The sequence below is a fragment of the Somniosus microcephalus genome, chromosome 20 (genome assembly GCF_052327205.1).
Source record: "Somniosus microcephalus isolate GS21.2 chromosome 20, FLI_Smic_1.0, whole genome shotgun sequence".
NCBI classification, from domain to species: Eukaryota; Metazoa; Chordata; class Chondrichthyes; order Squaliformes; family Somniosidae; genus Somniosus; species Somniosus microcephalus.
The window spans coordinates 49,257,071-49,277,254 of NC_141006.1; the positions used below are offsets into that span (position 1 = coordinate 49,257,071).

At 41.4% G+C, this 20,184-nt stretch overlaps 1 protein-coding gene across 1 annotated transcript; it reads left to right on the forward strand.

The window, feature by feature from the left end:
* The first annotated feature begins 6,658 nt into the window (after positions 1 to 6,658).
* On the forward strand, positions 6,659 to 19,946 carry mgst3b (microsomal glutathione S-transferase 3b). Its single transcript, XM_085962644.1, has 4 exons — positions 6,659 to 6,920; positions 12,157 to 12,279; positions 15,180 to 15,252; positions 18,797 to 19,946. The coding sequence occupies exons 1-4, from the start codon at positions 6,678 to 6,680 to the stop codon at positions 18,895 to 18,897; spliced, it is 540 nt and encodes a 179-aa protein (XP_085818770.1). The 5' UTR covers positions 6,659 to 6,677; the 3' UTR covers positions 18,898 to 19,946.
* The last annotated feature ends 238 nt before the right edge of the window (positions 19,947 to 20,184 follow it).

Sequence of the window (20,184 nt, forward strand, 5' to 3'; positions counted from 1 at the left end):
TCGCCATTTCTATTGGCTTATTGGCCCGGGCTGCCTATAAAGCACTGGGCGCCGAGCCTCTTATTATTGGTCAATACAGCTGTCAATCATACCTTGGACCCCCCTCCCCCCTCCCCCACCTTGCTTGACAATTCGACGCATGAATGGTCAAAGTTAACGTCAATCAACAAAAGAAGAGTAAAAAAAATACTTGTAGATACTGAAGAGATCCGTCAGCATCAGGGGAGTTAGGTGTGGATCCTTCGGCTCACTTGCCAGCATTTTCTGTTTGTGGTACTGGGTTTTGTATTTGGTCAGACAACATCCCTTACACAATTAACATTTTTTAAACTTTATTTATTCCTTACTTTTGAGTTTTTCTTTCTAAAATCTAAGAAGTTTATAATTGTTCCCTCTCTTGGGTACTCTTCCCCTCCCTTTCAGAACCAGAATAATCACCCACCTCCTCAAAAAACCCATCCTCATCCCAACTACAGGAGCAGTGTTTACCTTGCTGGGCCCCTCCATTTCACGAAGAAGATAAGAAATAGGAGCAGGAGAAGGCCATTTGGCCCCTCGAGCTGCTCCACCATTCAATAAGATCATGGCTGATCTGATCTTGGCCTCAACTCCACTTTCCCGCCCACTCCCCATAACCCTTGACTGCCCTGTAGCTCAAATATCTGTCTATCTCCACCTTGAATATACTCAATGACTCAGCCTCCACAGCTCTCTGGGGTAGAGAATTCCAAAGATTTACGACCCTCTGAGAGAAGAAATTCCTCCTCATCTCAGTTTTAAATGGGCGACCCCTTATTCTGAAACTATGCCCCTAGTTCTAGATTCCCCCACGAGGGAAAACATCCTCTCTGCGTCTACCCTGTCAAGCCTCCTCAGAATCTTATATGTTTCAATAAGATCACCTCTCATTCTTCTAAACTCCAATGAGTACAGGCCCAACCTGCTCAACCTTTCTTCATAAGACAACCCCTTCATCTCAGGAATTAACCTGGTGAACCTTCTCTGAACTGCCTCCAATGCAAGTATATCCCTCCTTAAATAAGGAGACCAAAACTGCACGCAGTACTCCAGGTGTGGTCTCACCAGTGCCCCATACAGTTGTAGCAAGACTTCCCTACTTTTATACCCCATCCCCCTTGCAATAAAGGCCAACATTCCATTTGCCTTCCTAATTACTTGCTGTACCAACATGTACTAACTTTTTGTGTTTCATGTACGAGGACACCCAGATCCCTCTGTACCACAGCATTTTGTAGTCTCTAAAGTGGATAACCTCACATTTTCCCACATTATACTCCATCTACCAAATTTTTGCCTACTCACTTAACCTTTCTATATCCCTTTGCAGACTCTTTGTGTCCTCTTCACAAGTTGCTTTCCCACCTATCTTTGTATCATCTAGACAATGGTACTACTTACTTAATGTGGCGAAAAATCGAATAATGTTAACCCCACCGTCTCATAAATCAAGAGAAAGATCTTAAAGATCATGAGATTTGGCATAGAAATCATGAGTTACTATTTTTTCCCGACCTGACCCCTTGCGAACCTTTGCTCCCGGACAAGAAGCGCATTTGACCGTTTCTAATTGATTACAGATATAAGAACACAAGAACATAAGAAATAGGAACAGGAATAGGTGGATCGGTGGCCCCGCTGTCACGTCACTCGACTTGTTAGCTGATTTCACTAATAATATCAATTGTCATATATTTTTTCGCGCATGCGCAAATCACATTTTTTTCACACAAGCACAAATCGGCGTATTTTTAAATCTCGAAATTTAGGCGTTGGATTCGCGAGAGTTGGCAATACTGTAAATCCTTACATGTACAACTGCGAAAAGGCATGTTTGTAATAGGTAATATAAAAATAGTTGATAAAACGATAGGCAATATATAACACAAGAGTAACTGACTTTGAACGATTATAAAGGTCTTGAAAAACCAATGTTATTTCAGTATATGAGCGGTATGACAACTCAGAAACTATCTTTTTGTGCAGTGAAGTCTTGTATAATATCTGAGCAGTCAAGTGGTACTTGCAGCTTAAGAACTAAATTTTGTCTTCTCCTTTCTCACTTCAGTCATGACTGTTGAGGAAGGTGAGTGGGGAAAGTGACTGGGTAAGATGAGAAGGTGACTACTGCATGTCCCCTGGATTACGACTCTTATTCATTCTACTGCGCTCACTCGCTGATGCACAATTCTCTCGTATTCACTCACAGTCACTCACTGACTCACACACTCATTCACTTTCTTACTCAGTCACTCTCATATTCACTCACCCGTACTCAGTAACTCACCCTCTCACACCCCATTAATCTCATACGCTTACTCACTCAGTCGTTTACTGAACCACTCACTCAATCACACTCCTTTTCTCTCTCAATCTCTTACTCACTCACTCATTCCCTCTCACTCAGTAACTCACTGTTTTTTCTCTCAGATTCACTTACTCGCTCTCACTCATTCACTCCCACTCACTCATTCTCTCACATTCTTGCTCACTCTCTCTCACATTCACTCACACACACTCAAGCTTACGCACTCTCTCAGTAACTGACACTTTCACTCCGTAACTCATCCCCCTTTACCCGAGGGGGAACTGTACCCTGATCCCAGAGTGAGAGAGGAATTGTATCCCAACCTCAACATGTGAGGGGATTGCACTCCTTTTCATTCTCTCTCTCTCTGTCCTGATCTCTCTTGCCAACTTGTTTATACTCCCACCTTGCCCTATGGGACCCCAGAAACAGACCCCTACACTCACTAGCAGCACAGTATCAGCAACCCTAAAGTGAAAGTCTGTCCCCAGAATCAGTGCCTGAAGTTCAGCCAGGACCCAAAGACCAGAGCTCCCATCCCAGACAGACTCCCACGAACTCTGCCACTGGGACCAAGCGCCTATGATTCTCTTTCCTTTAACAGAAGCAAATATTTTTTTTAAACAATATAAAGGCTGGGCCTATTTAATTATACAATGACTCTGCAGAAAAATTAAATAACCCTCCTGATTGCACTCGGTGCTATGTTGCCCATCGGGTGTCTTTTTACTGGATCCACTCAGGCCTCCTGACTGGCCCAGGGCCCCGTCAAATTGCATAGGTTGCAAGGCCATAACACCACCACTGCTGCTCTGTCCTTGCAAACTACCACCCCATCTCTAACCTCTTTTTTCTCTCCAAAGTTCTTGAACGATGCAGTCGCCTCCCAAATCCATGCCCATCTTTCCTGCAAATCTAAGTTTGAATCTCCAATTAAGTCTATGGCCCTCTACACCACTAAAACAGCCCTAATCAAAACCACAAAGGACATATTCTGTCACTGTGACTGTGGTGCATTATCTCTCTTTGTCCTCCTCAACCTCTATAAAACCTTTGACATGGTCGACCACATCATCCTCCTCCAACTGGCCAGCTCAGTGGGGCTGCCTTGATTCCACTCTTACCTATCTGATCGTAGTCAGAGCACCTCCAGCAATGGCTTCACTTTCCACCCCTGCACTGTTACCTCTGGAGTCCTCCAAGGATTCATCCTTGGCCCCCTCCTCATCCTCATCTACATGCTGCCCCTCTGAAGGCAATGGGTCAACTTCTATGTGTTCTCTGACAACACCCAGTTCTAGCCCCAGGCCACCTCTCTTGGCCTCACAAATGCCTCCGTATTGTTAGGTTGCTTGTCAGACACCCAGTCCTGGATGAATCACAAATTCCTCCAGTTAAACATTAGGAAGACCAAATCCATCATCAAACCCCCCCCCCCCCCCCCCCCCCGTATCCTCGCTACCAATTGCTTCCCCTTCCCGGCCAGTATATCAGGTTGAACCAGACTGTTTGCAACCTCAACATCCTATCTGACCCTGAACTGAGCTTCTGACCTCATATCCTCTCCACCACAAAACAGCCTACTTCTACCCCCTTATCACTGCCTGCCTCCGCTCCTACCTCAGCCCATCTACTGAAAACCTCATCCATGCCTTTGGCACCTCCACACTCAACTATTCCAATTCTCTCCTGGCTGGTCTCCCATTTCCCACCTTCTATACTTCAACTCATTAGAATCTTTGCTGCTCGTATTCTATCCCACACCAAATCCTGCTCACCCATCACCCTGTGTTTGCTGACCTACATTGGCTCCTGGTCCCACAATGCCTCAAATCTAAAATTCTCATCCTCATGTTCAGGGTTGAAGGATTGGAGGAGTTGAAGTCTAGACTTGGCCGACTTGGCACAGCATAGCCATGATGCTGTCCTCCAATGGCGGTTACCGTTCCCGTAAGACACGAAAAGGCAATGTGATTATGATCGGAAATTTAAAAGTTAACAGCTTATATTTATATAGCGCCTTTCGCGTAATAGGAGCGTTATCAAAAGAAAAAACAAAATTTGACACCGAGGCATGTAAGGAGATGTTAGAGCAGATGACCAAAAGCTAGGACGAAGAGGTAGGTTTTAAGGAGTGTCTTAAAGGAGGAAAGAGAAGTGGAGAGGCAGAGAGATTTAGCGAGGGAATTCTAGAGCAATATCAGAGTTTGGGGGAGTAAAGGCACGCAGAGTGGCCTTCTGAGTTTTGGAATCTTGGTGAACAAAGTTTTTTATTTGTTATTGTTATTTATTAGTTTAGTGTTTAATTTAATGTTTACTTTATTTTTCACTCAGCTATAATGTTATTTTTATGACTTATATCATTTAATTTTTGAATATAATTGAATTGAATTTGTCATTTCCTCTTTCGTATTTTTTTTAGTAAATTATAAAAAAACTTTTGAGATTACAGCTTTATTTCTGAAACTACTACTACATACTTAAGCTCAAAGAATGGGTGCCAAAATACAAGTTCGTCCAGGGTGCCATTTTCCCTAAGGCTGGCCCTGCATGCGGAGCATAAAAACAGGCATGGACCAGTTAGGCCGACTGGCCTGTTTCTGTGCTGTTCATTCCATGTATGTAATTCTATTGTAATCACAACTGTATTGGACAGGCTAGATGGAGCAGCTGGTCTTTTTCTGTCTTGCACTTTTCTATGTAAATTCTTGTTGGAAGACTTGATTTATTACCAAACCCTTCTTATTTACAATCCTGGGAATTTTATTTAAATAAAAGAAAGACTATAAAAATAAAAGGTGTCAGCTGTGGCTCAGTTGGTAGCCCCCTCGCCTCTAAGTTAGAAGGTTGTGGGTTCAAGTCCCACTCCAGAGGCTTGAGCACAAAAATCTAGGCTGACACTCCAGTGCTGCACTGTCAGAGGTGCCATCTTTCAGATGAGACTTTAAACCGAGGCCCTGTCTGCTCTCTCAGGTGGATGTAAAAGATCCCATGGCACTATTTCGAAGAAGAGCAGGGGAGTGTCCTGGGTCGATATTTATCCCTCAACCAACATCACTAAAATGGATCATCTGGTCATTATCACATTGCTGTTTGTGTGGGAGCTTGCTGTGCGCAAATTGGCTGCTGCGTTTCCCACATTACAACAGTGACTGCGCTTCAAATAAAAGTATCTCAAAGCGCTTTGGCACGTCCGTTGGTCGTGAAAGGTGCTATATAAATGCAAGTCTTTTTTAATTTAAATTTTTTTAAAAACTGAGGGGGAGAGAGAGAAAACCAACAATTTTCACCTGGACAGAGAGAAGGAGAATAATCAGGTGCACACACACACACAGTGGTCGCCTGCTTTTTCTGCGGCCTAGAGGAGTCCGTTTTCCATGTATATATGGAGCGTGAGAGGTTGCAGTCCCTCTTCCACTATTTGAAGGGGCTGCTCCTCGATTTTTTTGGCTGCACTTCAGCCCCACGCTCCTGATCTTTGGTCACCCAGTGCGGAGGGGAGCGGGTGGATCAGGGGGACACCTTCTCGTAGGACTGTTCCCGGGCCTGGCCAAAGTGGCCATTAACTGGTCCAGGCAGCGGGCGGTCGAGAGTGGGGGGGCGAGGGGGTGCTGTCGTTCAGCCAGACCGCCTGCCTCCCTTCCGCGGCCACATTCGTGCCCGGGAGATGGGGGAAGCATGCGGCGTCGGCCGGCACGCTCGAGGCCTCCCGCGACCTGCGGGCGCCGCGGGGACGGGAGTGCATCATCAACCCCCCCACCCCATCCCTGGAAGCCTAATTTTAATTTAATGTTATTCTGACGAAGGGTCATCGAGCTGAAACGTGAACTCTGTTTCTCTCGCCACAGATGCTGCCTGACCTGCTGAGTATTTCCAGCAATTTTCTGTTTTTTTTATTTTAAATTTAACGCGTTGAGTTTCGTTTGATGTAATTTTTTTTGTTGAGTTACAGTTTTTTTTATTTGATGGCAGCAAAAGAGGCAAGAGGCAGAGGTGGTACTTTGAGATGTAGCGCCAGTGGCAGAGGGAGGGGGCGCTGCCCTGATCCCAGGAGGTTGCCCTGTGTGGGCTGTCTTGTTTTGCACGCTTTGTACAAAAATAATAAATTGCAGGACAACGGAGTATTACAGTTTAAACTCTTTTATGAAGCATCAGGTCTGTGACCTTACTCACTCATACAGCACCGCGTGGACAAGATGGAGTTAGGACCTCTACTGGGTCTTCTAAACAATAGCAGTCCTTACAGATGCCTGCAGGCCAATGACAACTCAGCATGTGATCACATGTGAATATAATAGGTATTCCTTACAGATGCCTGCGGGCCAATGATAATTCAATATGCAAATGTTACATGGGCCTCGGGCTCTGCCGCTGTTGCTGGCCTGGCCCCCAAGTCTTTTTTGAGGCTCCGTCAGTGTCGGGCCCCGCCGCCTCAATGCAGTACGTGATCCCCCAGCAGAATTTGATCCCCCACCCGACCCAGCTCATCCCCCCTCACTTCGGCTACGTGATCCTGGTCTTCGTCTACAGCTGGGTCATGCTGGCTTACCTGGGAATCAAAGTGGTCATTGCCAGGAAGAAATACAATGTCAAGGTAAGACAAAAATAAACCACCCCCATCGCCACAGGCCTCTCTCTCTCTCTCTCTCTACCTGCCCAAGTGATCCCCTGCCAAGATTTGCTGTGATTAAGATTGTTAATTAGCCTGACTGTAACCGGCTGACATTTTCCAGATTTCCTGACCGCCAGGTTAAACGGTTTTAGTTATTTATTATTATTTTTTAACTTCATTCTCTGCTGAGGCTTTTTTTTCTTTTTTTTTTAATTCACTCTTTCCGGTGCAGTTATTAAATGCCCACTGTTATTTCACAAGGTTTGAAATTTAAATTAGATTTTTTCCTCACGGTCCCACTGAGTTTGAAAGGTTTGACAAGCAGTGCCAAAGGCCTCTTGTGCGTTCAGGGCCCCACGACTGCATTTGCCGTGGTCGAGCTCAAAGGCTGATCTTGTTCCAGCCATAAAAGATTGTTTGTGGAAAAAAAAATTAACTTGGCAAACCTGTTTTCTCTGCAAAGTACTTTGTGTGGCTGTTAATTTCAGAATAATGCTTAAAAAGATTAGAGGCATTTTGTTGGAGCAGAATCCCTGCTGATCAAGGGTGGGTGGGAGAAGGTTGGAATCCTGTTAGCTCACTATCATTGAGAACAGGGAAAATAGGTTTGAGATGAAGAAAACCACTCCTTGATTACCACATACACTTGACTGAATCATTGTTCAATGTTTGAGAGCAGGGCAGCTAACTGACTAGGCAATTATCAGTAATCAGTCAAATGTGTATGCTTTCACAAAAAGTCAGAGACAGATTTAGTATTTTTATTTCCTGCAGTTTAACTAACCCCAACTGTAACCCTAATGCAGTCCTGGATGGTCCAAATATAGCTGATCATTGCTGGCCAGGTGTTAAAAAATGTGGAAAGTCTGTGTGATGAAACCCACTTTTGATGCAAGCATTCTATAGACAGGTTTTTCCTGTTTTGTTACTTTGCTCCAGAATTTTGACTGCTATTTTGTGGGTTAATTAAAATTTGTTTGTTCTGACATCTTTCTCAAAGTTCTTAATTTAGCATCTGGTTCTACATTTGTGTATTGTGCAATTTTTTTCACCAGTTACTTGACAATGATACGCCTTGAGTTTTGAATACTCTTAGTGACACAGCCCTGTAGGCTCAACATCCTATATACGTGTTGCAAATTTATTCAAGGAGGACATCTCTCTGATTTTGACATATCCATACATCTGGCCAATTGTCAGTACATTCTACAGCTTCTTTGCCATCAGCTGCTTTCTCTTGACTCTGAAATTAAACAAAGTTTGTGGAATTCTTTTCTCCGCTGCCATTTCATCGATCCTACTTAAACTGTACCTGCTACTGACATGCAATCGTGTACATTAGTTCTGCTGTGCAAGTTTATGGCCCAGCAGAGTACAAACAAGCCTACCTAGACCCATTATTTACATTTTTTAAGTACAATTCAAATTAAACGACCTTAATAAAGTTGAGGGAAAGGACATGGGATACAGTTTATGTGAATTAAAAGAAAGTAAAAATGACATTCTTAAGTGTGCCTGCCCCACGATAGCCCACTCTTGAATGACTATAACTCATTTGTAACTTTATTTCTGGTGAGTTGTCTATTCTGACTTAAATAAAAATAAAACGTAAACCTCTCCATAACATATCCCCTTAATCACCCATATTCTAAATATTAGATTATGGATGAGAAAAATAATGTTGAAGGCTGAGCTACATAAATATGATTTAATAACAAAACATTGATAAGCTGATAACACCAAATCAACTGTTCCTATAAAACAGATGCATACATTGTATATTCAGCCATCATGCATATTGCTTGTTTTCATTTTAAATAAGTAGACAAATTAAATTCAATAATACCTTAGTGGGAACCTTGTTAGTGTGCTTTTTGAAGTTGGAGTTAAACGAATGTTTAATTTGAGTTAAACAATTTGCATGTGTAAAAAGATTTTTAGACTGGGAACCCACACAGAAGCAACGTGAATCAAGTAGGTAAAAATGTCCAGTTAGAGTGGCTTTTTGTAGACAGGATAATAAGCAAAAACTATACAAGAAAGAGAAAAGTAAACAATTTAGATAATTTCGTGTAAATGCTTTCTCTGCACAATATAAAACATTATGGGGTAGAAATTTGTCATGGACGGTAGCACAAAATGGGCTTTATCGCATTGGCCGCCAGTTATACGCCATTGTTGAGGTCAATGGAACTGAATATTGGTCGGAGAGTATAGCAGGCAGCCAATACGATACCACCCGTTTTGCACTACCGCCCAAATGTCTACCCCTTATGAAACCATTTAAATGTGAGCACACTTGTATACTTACAAATAAATAACACTGAGATTTCTGAAGTTTTTAAAAATTTACTAGCAAATATGTGATGTTTCAAAACAAAAATGGGAATCGAGTACAGTTCATTAGCTGACACTTGAGTCCATCATGGGGTTGCCTTTAAAATCCGCTGGCAAGCTTTTCTAGAGGTAAGCCACTTGGACAGCTCAGAAGGATCATGGGCAATTTTGGAAGTTCATTGGCAGACTTTGGTAAAGGTAGGCTTCTCAGAGAGCTGACTGGCATAGACTCCAGGATTAATTTAAATATCACTGACTTCAATAATAGGCACGTGTGTGTAAAACTACTACTTCAGGCTTAATAAAGAATTGTAATGGTGTCTGGATTTTTTTTTGGAATCATTCCACCCATCCCCATTACTGGGACCTCTGTCAGATTTTCCACCTCATTGCACCAGAGTGTTGTCAATGAAATGTGTTGGAGTAATTGGAAAGTTCAGAAATTGGGTAGTTTTCTATCACATCTCCAACCTATTGACAGTATTGTCAATCAAACAAGTTGGATCAATCAGCAAGCACAAAATTGAGTCACAGCAGACACTACATTTGTTCCGTTCATAATAATCACTACTGACATCATTTTTTGTATATAACTTTACTTTGGGTCTTGGTTCAAATCCAGTCTAGACTGATGGGAGTAAATCTGCTAAACCACGTTACCTTTAAGAGTCCTAAATGAAACGAGTTTCAACTCACTTCCTAGTGGGTGTATGTCATGGCCTTGGAGAGGGTGCAGATGAGATTTACTAGAATGGTTCCAGGGATGAGGGGGATTTCAGTTATGTGGAGAGACTAGAGAAGCTGGGATTGTTCTCCTTAGAGCAGAGAAGGTTGCGGGGAAGATTTAATAGAGGTATTCAAAATTATGAAGGGTTTTGACAGAGTAGATAGAAAGAAACTGTTTCTACTGGCAGGACGGTTAATAACCAAAGGACACCGATTTAAGATAATTGGCAAAAGATCCAAGGGGGAGATGAGATTTTTTTTTTTAATGCAGCAAGTTATGATGATCTGGAATGCACTACCTGAAAGGGTGGTGGAAGCAGATTCAATAGTTACTTTAAAAAGGGACTTGGACATATATTTGAAAAGGAAAAATTTGCAGGGCTATGGGGAAAGAGCGGGGTGTGGGACTAATTGGATAGCTCTTTCAGAGAGCCGGCACAGGCACAATGGGCCGAATGGCCTCCTCCTGGGCTGCAAGATTCTATATACACAACACAAAAACTGTCTGTGATTTTGAAACCAAAATGGCAGTGTTACTCAGAGACTAGATAGATAGCTGGCATGGAAAATGCCACACTGGCAGAGTTGCCGGTACTTTTCTGAGAATAGGATTGAAGTACATTATTTGTAGCTGATCAGAGGGAGCATTCATTACTTTGCATCTAGTTTTATGTTGTAACTGGCACAGGACTAGTTGATGCTGGCACAGGATGCCAAAGTAAAAAAGTATTTAGTCCCCAGCATTGATGACCCTGATCTCGATGAATACAAGTTTACTCCACCCAAAAAAAATTAGATACTTTTAACAATACAAGTGTGAGCCATTGATGCATCAATATGCTGCTAAAGTAAGAAAGACTTGCATTTATATAGCGCCTTTCATGACCTCAGGATGCCCCAGTGAAGTACTTTTTGAAGTTATAGTCACTGTTGTAATGTAGGAAACGCAGCAGCCAATTTGCACACAGCAAGCTCCCACAAAGAGCAATGTGATAATGACCAGATAATCTGTTTTAGTGGTGTTGGTTGAAAGATAAATATTGGTCAGGACACCGGGGAGAACACCCCTGCTCTTCTTCAAAATAGTATCATGGGATCTTTTACATCTTAGGAGGACAGATGGGGTTTCAGTATAATGTCTCATCTGAAAGACAGCACCTCTGACTGTGCAGCACTCCTGCAGTACCGCACTCTAGAGCCAGCCATTATACAACGTGAAAAATTCTTACAAATAATTCAGTAATGGTGTGAAATAATTGGGTAAATCAGAATACATGGTGAAATACCATTGCAGTTGGGAATGAACGATCTCCAATCAAGAAATCTCTGTACATTAACTGCAACTAACTTAAGAGTATTAGGATTAGTAGCTAACATGCCATTTGGACCAGCTTTTAACCAAACACATTCTGGACAGTTTCCAGCGTGTGCTTTTCATAAGGTAACATTGATTATTTTGCATGTAAACACAATTAAAAGACAATTCTTGGGACAAATACTATTAATTATAGGGACTTGGAGTTCCTCCATGGCACTGGATATTTCTTTTTCAGTTTTTACTAATCTACATTTATAAGGTTCTTACAGTCCACAGAACATGGATTCCCCTTTGCCAGACTAATCTCTTATTATTGTTTATATAAAGGACAGTCTGCTCCAGGAATTTCCCATCATTAATCTACTAGAGACCAGTCACAGCAATTTTCTCTTTTACTCGTAGTTGGTGCTTTTAAGTCTTATGTTATGCAATTAAGGGCCACTGTTAATATTTCAGCTAGCGTGACTACTCTTACAGTAGTGGTTGGTGTACAACAGGTTATGAATGAGCAACTGCAATTTTCATAGGAATTGTTATTTCTAGGGTTGAGGAAAAGGGTTTTAGTTGGAAGATATTGTTTTAATTCTCTCTTTGGTCTTTGATCAGTAAATTACAAAGTATATTAAAATACAGCTCTAGTTAGTGAGCGCTGCAACATAATTTGAAGCATTCATGGAAATCTGGGATCAGTTTAGTTGAAGTCAAATTTATTTGGATTAATTTCCCCATTGATTGTCTGTAACAATGGACTTTGGAAGCTGAAACATTCACAGTTCTGGAATTGGGTCATGCAGTCGATCTATTAGCTTTGTAATAATACCTTATATTTCCTTCCAGTATCCAGCCATGTACAGTGATAAAGAGCCAATATTCAACTGCATTCAACGAGCACATCAAAACACATTGGAGATATATCCTCAGTGGCTGATCTTCCAACTGATAGCTGGAGTTGTCTATCCGGTAAGGACGAGGATACGGCATTGTAGCTCAGGGAAATATTCTGCCATAAATAATCTGTGTTGTCCTTTTCCATGCTGCTCTCCAGACAGTACGGTAACTAGTTCCACAGTACTGAGAGTGGGATAACTCCTACAGCTTTTATCCGAAGGACTGTATAGTTCATATGAGTTTGTAACTAACACGGTCTTGTTTCCACAAAGAGCAAGTTAATTTAGAAAGAATTAATACATAATTTAACTTTGTTTATAAGTGCATTGATGCAAAAAACTGATTCTTCAACAAATTACCTGATTGACATAACTTTATCTTGCTGAAAATGCATTTCAATTAATCCTTGGGTTCACTGTTGCTCAACTGTGCCTGCCTCAGTTTCACAGAGGGGATTATTCCTGCAGTAGTGACATATTTTCCCCTGGAACAGAGTAAAATTAACTTTCCATCTTGCTACCTCCCACAGACCATGGACAAGTCTGAACATGCACTGCCTCATCCTTCTGCTGAAAGAAAACTGTTTGGGACAGGGTAGGGGTAAAATTAAGCAGGTTGACCTACATAGTTATGTTCTTACCATTCTTTAGTTAAAGAAGTTTCTCCTGAATTTGGCCAGAAAAAGCAATAATCCTGAGGATTGGGAGCAGTTCAGGATTCAACAAAGGAGGACAAAGGGATTAATTAAGAAAGGGAAAATAGAATATGAGAGTAAGCTTGCAGGGAACATAAAAACTGACTGTAAAAACTTTTATAGATATGTGAAGAGAAAAAGATTGGTGAAGTCAAGCGTAGGTCCCTTGCAGTCAGAATCGGGGGAATTTATAATGGGGAACAAAGAAATGGCAGACCAACTAAATACATATTTTGGTTCTGTCTTCACAAAGGAGGACACAAATAACCTCCCAGAAATACCAGGGAACATAGGGTCTGATGAAAGGGTGGAACTGAAAGAAATCAGTATTTGTAGGGAAATGGTGTTAGGAAAATTGATGGGACTGAAGGCCGCTAAATCCCCAGGGCCTGATAATCTACATCTCAGGGTACTTAAGGAAGTGGCCCTAGAAATAGTAGATGCATTGCTGGTCATCTTCCCGAACTTGATAGACTCTGGAACAGTACCCATGGATTGGAGGGTAGATAATGTTACCCCACTATTCAAAAAAGGTGGCAGAGAAAAAGCGGGGAATTATAGACCGGTAAGCCTGACATCGGTAGTGGGGAAATGCTAGAGTCTATTATAAAAGATGTAATAGCAGAGCACTTGGAAAGCAGTGACAGGATCGGACAAAGTCAACATGGATTTACAAAAGGTAAATCATGCTTGACTAATCTACTGGAATTTTTTGAGGATGTAACTGGTAAAATAGATAAGGGAGAACCAGTGGATGTGGTGTATTTGGACTTTCAGAAGGCTTTCGATAAGGTCCCGCATAAGAGATTAGCGTGCAAAATTAAGGCACATGGGATTGGGGGCAAGGTATTGACTTGGATAGAGAACTGGTTGGCGGACAGAAAGCAAAGAGTTGGAATAAACAGGTCGTTTTCCGAGTGGCAGGCGGTGACTAGTGGGGTACCGCAAGGATCGGTCCTAGGACCCCAGCTGTTCACAATATATATTAATGATCTGGACGAGGGAATTGGATGTAATATCTCCAAATTTGCAGACGACACAAAGCTGGGTGGGAGGGTATGCTGCGAGGAGGATGTCATGAAACTCCAGTACGATTTGGTCGGGTTAGGTGATTGGGCAGAAACATGGCAAATGCACTATAATGTGGATAAATGTGAGGTTATCCACTTTGGTGGCAAAAACAGGAAGGCACATTATTATTTGAATGGCAATAGATTGGGAGAAGGGGAAGTGCAAAGAGACCTGGGTGTTCTTGTGCACCAGCCGCTGAAGGTAAGCATGCAGGTGCAGCAGGCGGTTAAGAAGGCAAATGGTATGTTGGCCTTCGTAGCAAGAGGGTTCGAGTACAGGAACAAGGGTGTCTTGCTACAGTTGTACAGGGCCTTGGTGAGACCGCACCTTGAGTATTGTGTGCAGTTTTGGTCGCCTTATCTGAGGAAGGACGTTCTTGCCATGGAAGGAGTGCAGCGAAGATTCACCAGGCTGATACCTGGGATGGCAGGAATGACGTACGAGGAGAGATTGTATCGATTGGGCTTATACTCACTGGAGTTTAGAAGATTGAGAGGGGATCTCATCGAAATCTATAAAATTCTGTCAGGCCTGGACAGACTAGATGCTGGAAGGATGTTCCCGATGGTCGGGGAGTCCAGAACCAGGGGTCATAGTCTAAGGATAAGGGGTAGGACATTTAGGACTGAAATGAGGAGGAATTTCTTCACCCAGAGAGTGGTGAACCTGTGGAATTCTCTGCCACAGAGGGCGGTGGAGGCCAGTTCATTAAATATATTCAAGAAAGAGTTGGATATATTTCTTAAGGCTAAAGGGATCAAGGGATATGGGGAGAAGGCAGGGACAGGGTACTGAATTTGGATGATCAGCCATGATCTCATTGAATGGCGGAGCAGGCTCGAAGGGCCGAATGGCCTACTCCTGCTCCTATCTTCTATGTTTCTATGAATTCCCGATTGGATTTATTAGTGACTATCTTATATTTATGAGAAATATATAAATTAAAAAGAAAATCTACCATTTGCATAACATCTTAGAAACATCTTAAAGTGCTTTACGTACTTTGAAGTGCAGTGACTTTTGGTGTATGCTGAACAGCCATTTTCTGCAGAAGAACAAAGTATTAATTTTAGATATGCACAAAACCTAGTTTACTGAGTATTTTCCATTCATTTTATTTGTTAATGATATCCTTCATTGTGGGTTCTAAACTTTTTTCATATTACACATACTGAACAATAAAATAATCCAATTTAATATTTCACAGATCACTGCTTCTGTGCTTGGTATCATCTGGGTAACCAGCCAATTTACTTATGCATGGGGATGTTACTCAGGGGGTACGTATTATTCAAATTCCCTTTTTCTACACAAATATTTTATATTTTAGAAGAAAACAAATTACATAGATAAATAAATGTGTTTAACAATGTTATTTAAAAGTACCCTAATATTGATGGGAGAGAAAGACATGCATTTCTGTATCACATAGAATGATAGCCTCCTTCTGTGCTGTATCATTCTATCGTGTCTGTGCTGGCTCTTCAGTAGAGCGATCCAATTAATCCCACTTCCTGCTCTTTCCTCATAGCCCTGTAATTTTTTTCCCCTTCAAGTATTTATTCAATTCTCTTTTGAATGTTACTATTGAATCGGCTTCCACCACCCTTTCAGGCAGCGCATTCCAGATCACAAAAACTCACCGTGTCTCAGAAAAGTATCAATGCCCTTCATTTGTGATAAATTATTTTTGAGGTCCAATGAAAATGCAGCAGCCATTTCCACAAACAGCAATGAGATGAACGGCGAGTTAATCTGATTTTGGCTTTTTTGGTTGAGGGGGAAATTTTGGCTAGGACACTGGTAGAGCTCCCTACTCCTCTTCAGTTAATGCCAAGGGATCTTTAACGTCCACCAAATCCACTGAAACATGCAGACTGTACCTCGGTTTAATGTCTCTTCCGGAGGATAACCTCTCCAGCATGAAAATGCTAAAGCCCTGGAAAGGAGTTATGAACCCATCTCCCAACAGAGGCAGCCATTATCAACCAAGACAAACTGACGTGTAGAGTCAGTATTAACAAGAAATGCAATAGATGTTTTTCACAATCAAAACATGCGGTGTGTCTTTAGCTAGAGCAGAATTCTTTTGGTGAAGTATTTTGGTGTCAGTAATTACATAACAATGCAAATGTGCTAACCTCGAAAACTGACAAACAGCTTCAGAAAAGCTAATATGGGCCTTATGACACACAAGACCAGCTACTTCCATCTCTGTAACATCACTTACCTCCACTCATACCTCAACCCATCTACTGCTGAAATTCTCATTCATGCCTTGGTCACCTCCGGACTCAACTATTGTTTTGTTCTCCTGGGTGACCTCCCATCCTCCATAAACTTGTCCAAAACTCTGCTGCGTGTATTCTATTCTGTATCATGTACTGCTCACCCATCCCCCTGTTCTTGCTGACCTACATTGGCTCCCAGCGTCTCAACACATCAAATTTAAAGTTTTCGTAGCAACCGGAGTAGGCCACTCAATTCGATCATGGCTGATCCGTGTCTTAACTCCATCTACCCGCCTTGGTTCCATAGCCCTTAATACCCTTGCCTAACAAAGATTTAACAATCTGTTTTGAAATTATCAATTGACCCCTAGCCTCAACAGTTTTTTGGGGGAAGAGAGTCCCAGATTTCCACAACCCTTTGTGTGAAGTGCTTTCTGACATCACTCCTGAATGACCTAGCTCTAATTTTAAGGTTATACCCCCTTTGTTCTGGATTCCCGCACCAGAGGAAATAATTTCTCTATCTACCCAATCAACTCCTTTGATCATCTTAAACAACTCAATTAGATCACCCCTTAATCTTCTATATTCAAGGGAATACAAGCCTAGTCAATGCAATGTTTCCTCAATTTAACCCTTTAAGCCCTGGTATCATTCTGGTGAATCTGTGCTGCACCCGCTCCAAGGCTAATATATCCTTCTGAGGTGCGGTGCCCAGAATTGAACACAGTGCTCTATATGGGGTCTAACCAGTGCTCTACAGCTGTAGCATAACTTCCACCCCTTTGTATTCCAGCCCTCTTGTGATAAAGGCCAACATTCCATTAGCCTTTAAATTATTTTTTGTACCTGTCCACTAGCTTTTAGTGATATCTGTACTTGGACCCCTGAATCTCGCTGCTCATCCAGTTTCTAGCTTCTCGCCATTTAGAAAACTCTGTTCTATCTTTCTTAGGTCCAAAGTGGATGACCACACACTTTCCCACATTGAACTCCATCTGCCACCGTTTTGCTCAATTAATCTATCAATGTCCCTTTGCAACTTTCTGCTCCTATCTACGCTATTTGCTGTGCCACCTAACTTAAGTGTCGTCAGCAAACTTAGATATATGGCTCTCTATTCCTACATCCAAGTCATTTATAAATATATAGTGAAAGGCCAAGACTGCAGTACAGATCCCTGAGGGACGCCACTACCACATCCCACCCATTATCCCTACTCTCTCCTAACCAATTCCCTATCTAAGCCAATAGATTGCCTTCAATTCCATGAACTCTCATTTTTGTTAAGTCTCTTAACCTTGTTGAATGCCTTCTGGAAGTCCATATAACATCCATAGATACTCCCTTATCTACCACATTTGTTGTCTCCTCAAAAAATTCAACTAGGTTCATTAGACCGGACTTACCCTTTACAAATCTATGCCAGCTCTCTGATCAACTCATCCCATGTTTAAATCCCTTCATGGCCCTGCCCCTCTCATCCTGTCTCTGCAAACCCCCCACCACCAAACTCTCTATTCCTGACTCTGGGCTCTTTTGCACCTCCCCCTCCCTTGTACCCCAACATTAGCAGCTGGCTAGGCCCCACACTCTGGCATTTCCTCCGTAAACCATTGTGCCACTCCACCTCCCTCTTGAAGACCCTCCTTAAAACCGACTTCTTTGACAAAGCTTTTGGTCACCCCTCCATCTTTTTTGATTACACCTCTTCGAAGTGCTTTGGGACTTTTTCTATGTTAAAGACGCTATGCAAAGCAAGTCGCTGATGTTGTTTCCACCATGACTTGTGTTTTCTGTAGTAATTTCAGATTTGTTGCATTTGCAGCCTTATTCCTCTCTCAATGTTTGCTTATTGTCTCTCACTTTTTGTTCATGTGGCCTCTCCTGTCTTTTCACACCTTACTCTTTGCACATTCCTATCTCTGCATCATGTCACAGATAATCTTTTAATCAATTAAGTCTTATTAAGCAGCTTACGGATCACTTAACCCATTGACTCCCTTCCCCCAGTTGGTGTATTTGTCGATTCTCTCCCTTTTCCAACCTTACCAAAATGCCCATTTATCCGTCTTCCCTTCTGATGAAGGCTTACACATCAGAAATATCATAACCTATTTTATCTCTTTACAGATACTAACTGGTTTTGTATTTCCAGCACTTTGTTTCGGTGGTTGTTTTCTTTTGATTACCTAAATATTCGTTTTCCCTCTCCAGGTCTACCTAATTGATTGTCATCTCTGCCCCGACTTGTTTTTCTCTCCCTGCCCCCCTAAACCTTCACGAGCTTTTCTGAAGCCTTTGATTCCTTCCCCCCCACCCTTGTTCTGCATCTGGCCTACAAACAGTGAAGGGCGCATGGAGTTCACTGGACCATAATTTAGCAAACTATGAAACTCCTACTCCTACGTCCACAAAAAAAGGAAAAAATGGTCCAATATTTATACTTATTTATAACTCTGATATACCACATCAAACCTGCAATTTATACTCTTTAGTTGCAAGTAGTGTTAGCTATCTCAAATAATGAAACCATATTTTGTTTTACATTATGTACTTTGATTCAACTACATTATCTGCTTTTTCTTCACAGTGCCAGAGAAAAGAATAAATGGTTCCTATGGATACATTGGTCTGCTGGGAGTCATTTTTCTGTCCATAGTTATCGCTTTTCAAACCCTCTTTTTGCTGTGATAAAGAACGATTATACATTCTCTCTCTATGATGGGCATAGGGAAATAATTGTGACCGGCTGCCCAGCAGTTCTCCAGTATCGTACATATCCAGCCATTTTGAAATGAGTATCGTAGCCACTTCCTGCCATTTGTTTAATGGCCAATCGTTTTAATATTGTCAGTCTGTGGTGGAGTTTTCACCCTGATATGTTAAGCACTGCATTTTGATTAGGTTTTGTGGCACAAAACAGGTTTTCTATTCCACTTAACAAAAATAATGCACTGCAAAATATTAAAAAGTTGCATTTTAGAAACTGAATAACTATAGATAAACCCCAAACAGAAAACTAAATTCCAAATAATTGGGCAAATGGCTATTGCACCCTCTGCTCTAAACTTGGAATTGCTCTTACTCTAGGTAAGGGTATGTAATTCTTGGTAGTTTAAATTGAATGTGTAACCTTGAACCAAGTTTAACTTTCTTTTCCTCAGTTGTGTGCGTTTAGTCTCAAGGGTGCTCAATATTTCAAGTTGATTCCAATGGTACCTCATAGCATCAGCATGCATTATGATTTGAAATGAAATCAATTGAAAGATAACAAACAGATAATGGTAGAAGTGTACAGCGGCATGATGAACATCTGAAAAAAGAGAAAGATAGGTTAACGGATTGGGGTGTGATTAATCATCAGAATACCCACACAACTTTGATAAAGAGTAACAATCTGAAACATACGTGCATATTTCTTTCAGACGTCATTGACCTGTACATTTCTAGCATTTTCTTTTAAAATCAGATTTTCAGGACCACTAAAAATTGTCTGTTTAAAATTTGATTCAAATGCAGAATAATGAAATGCCTTGAGGTATCATTTTTTCTTGCTTAAAAAGTTTTCTATAGAAATTTTAATGTAACCATTTAACAGGATCCAATTGATGATTTCTACATTAGATTTTTTTAATGTTTTGTTTAGATGGGTATGCAAATCTTGCTGTGGCTTCATGTTTCACTACATTTCATTTCTAATTAAAAGTCAATTCTAAAAGCAATGATTGTTTTGGGTTTTTTTAAGTTACATTTTAGAAATCCATGCCTTTATCCACAAAAGTAAAGTGAGCACTCGGTAAGAAATCTTCCTGTATAGTTTAACCCACTTATGGACAGCAACAAGCCACCCCTTTCCAATTCACATTACAGGCTGATGTAGAAGCATCAAAATGATATAATCTTTCATATACTGCAGCAAGACATTGGCAGGTAAAATTCTTTAGACAGATGATTATACTGAACCAAACTACACAGTAA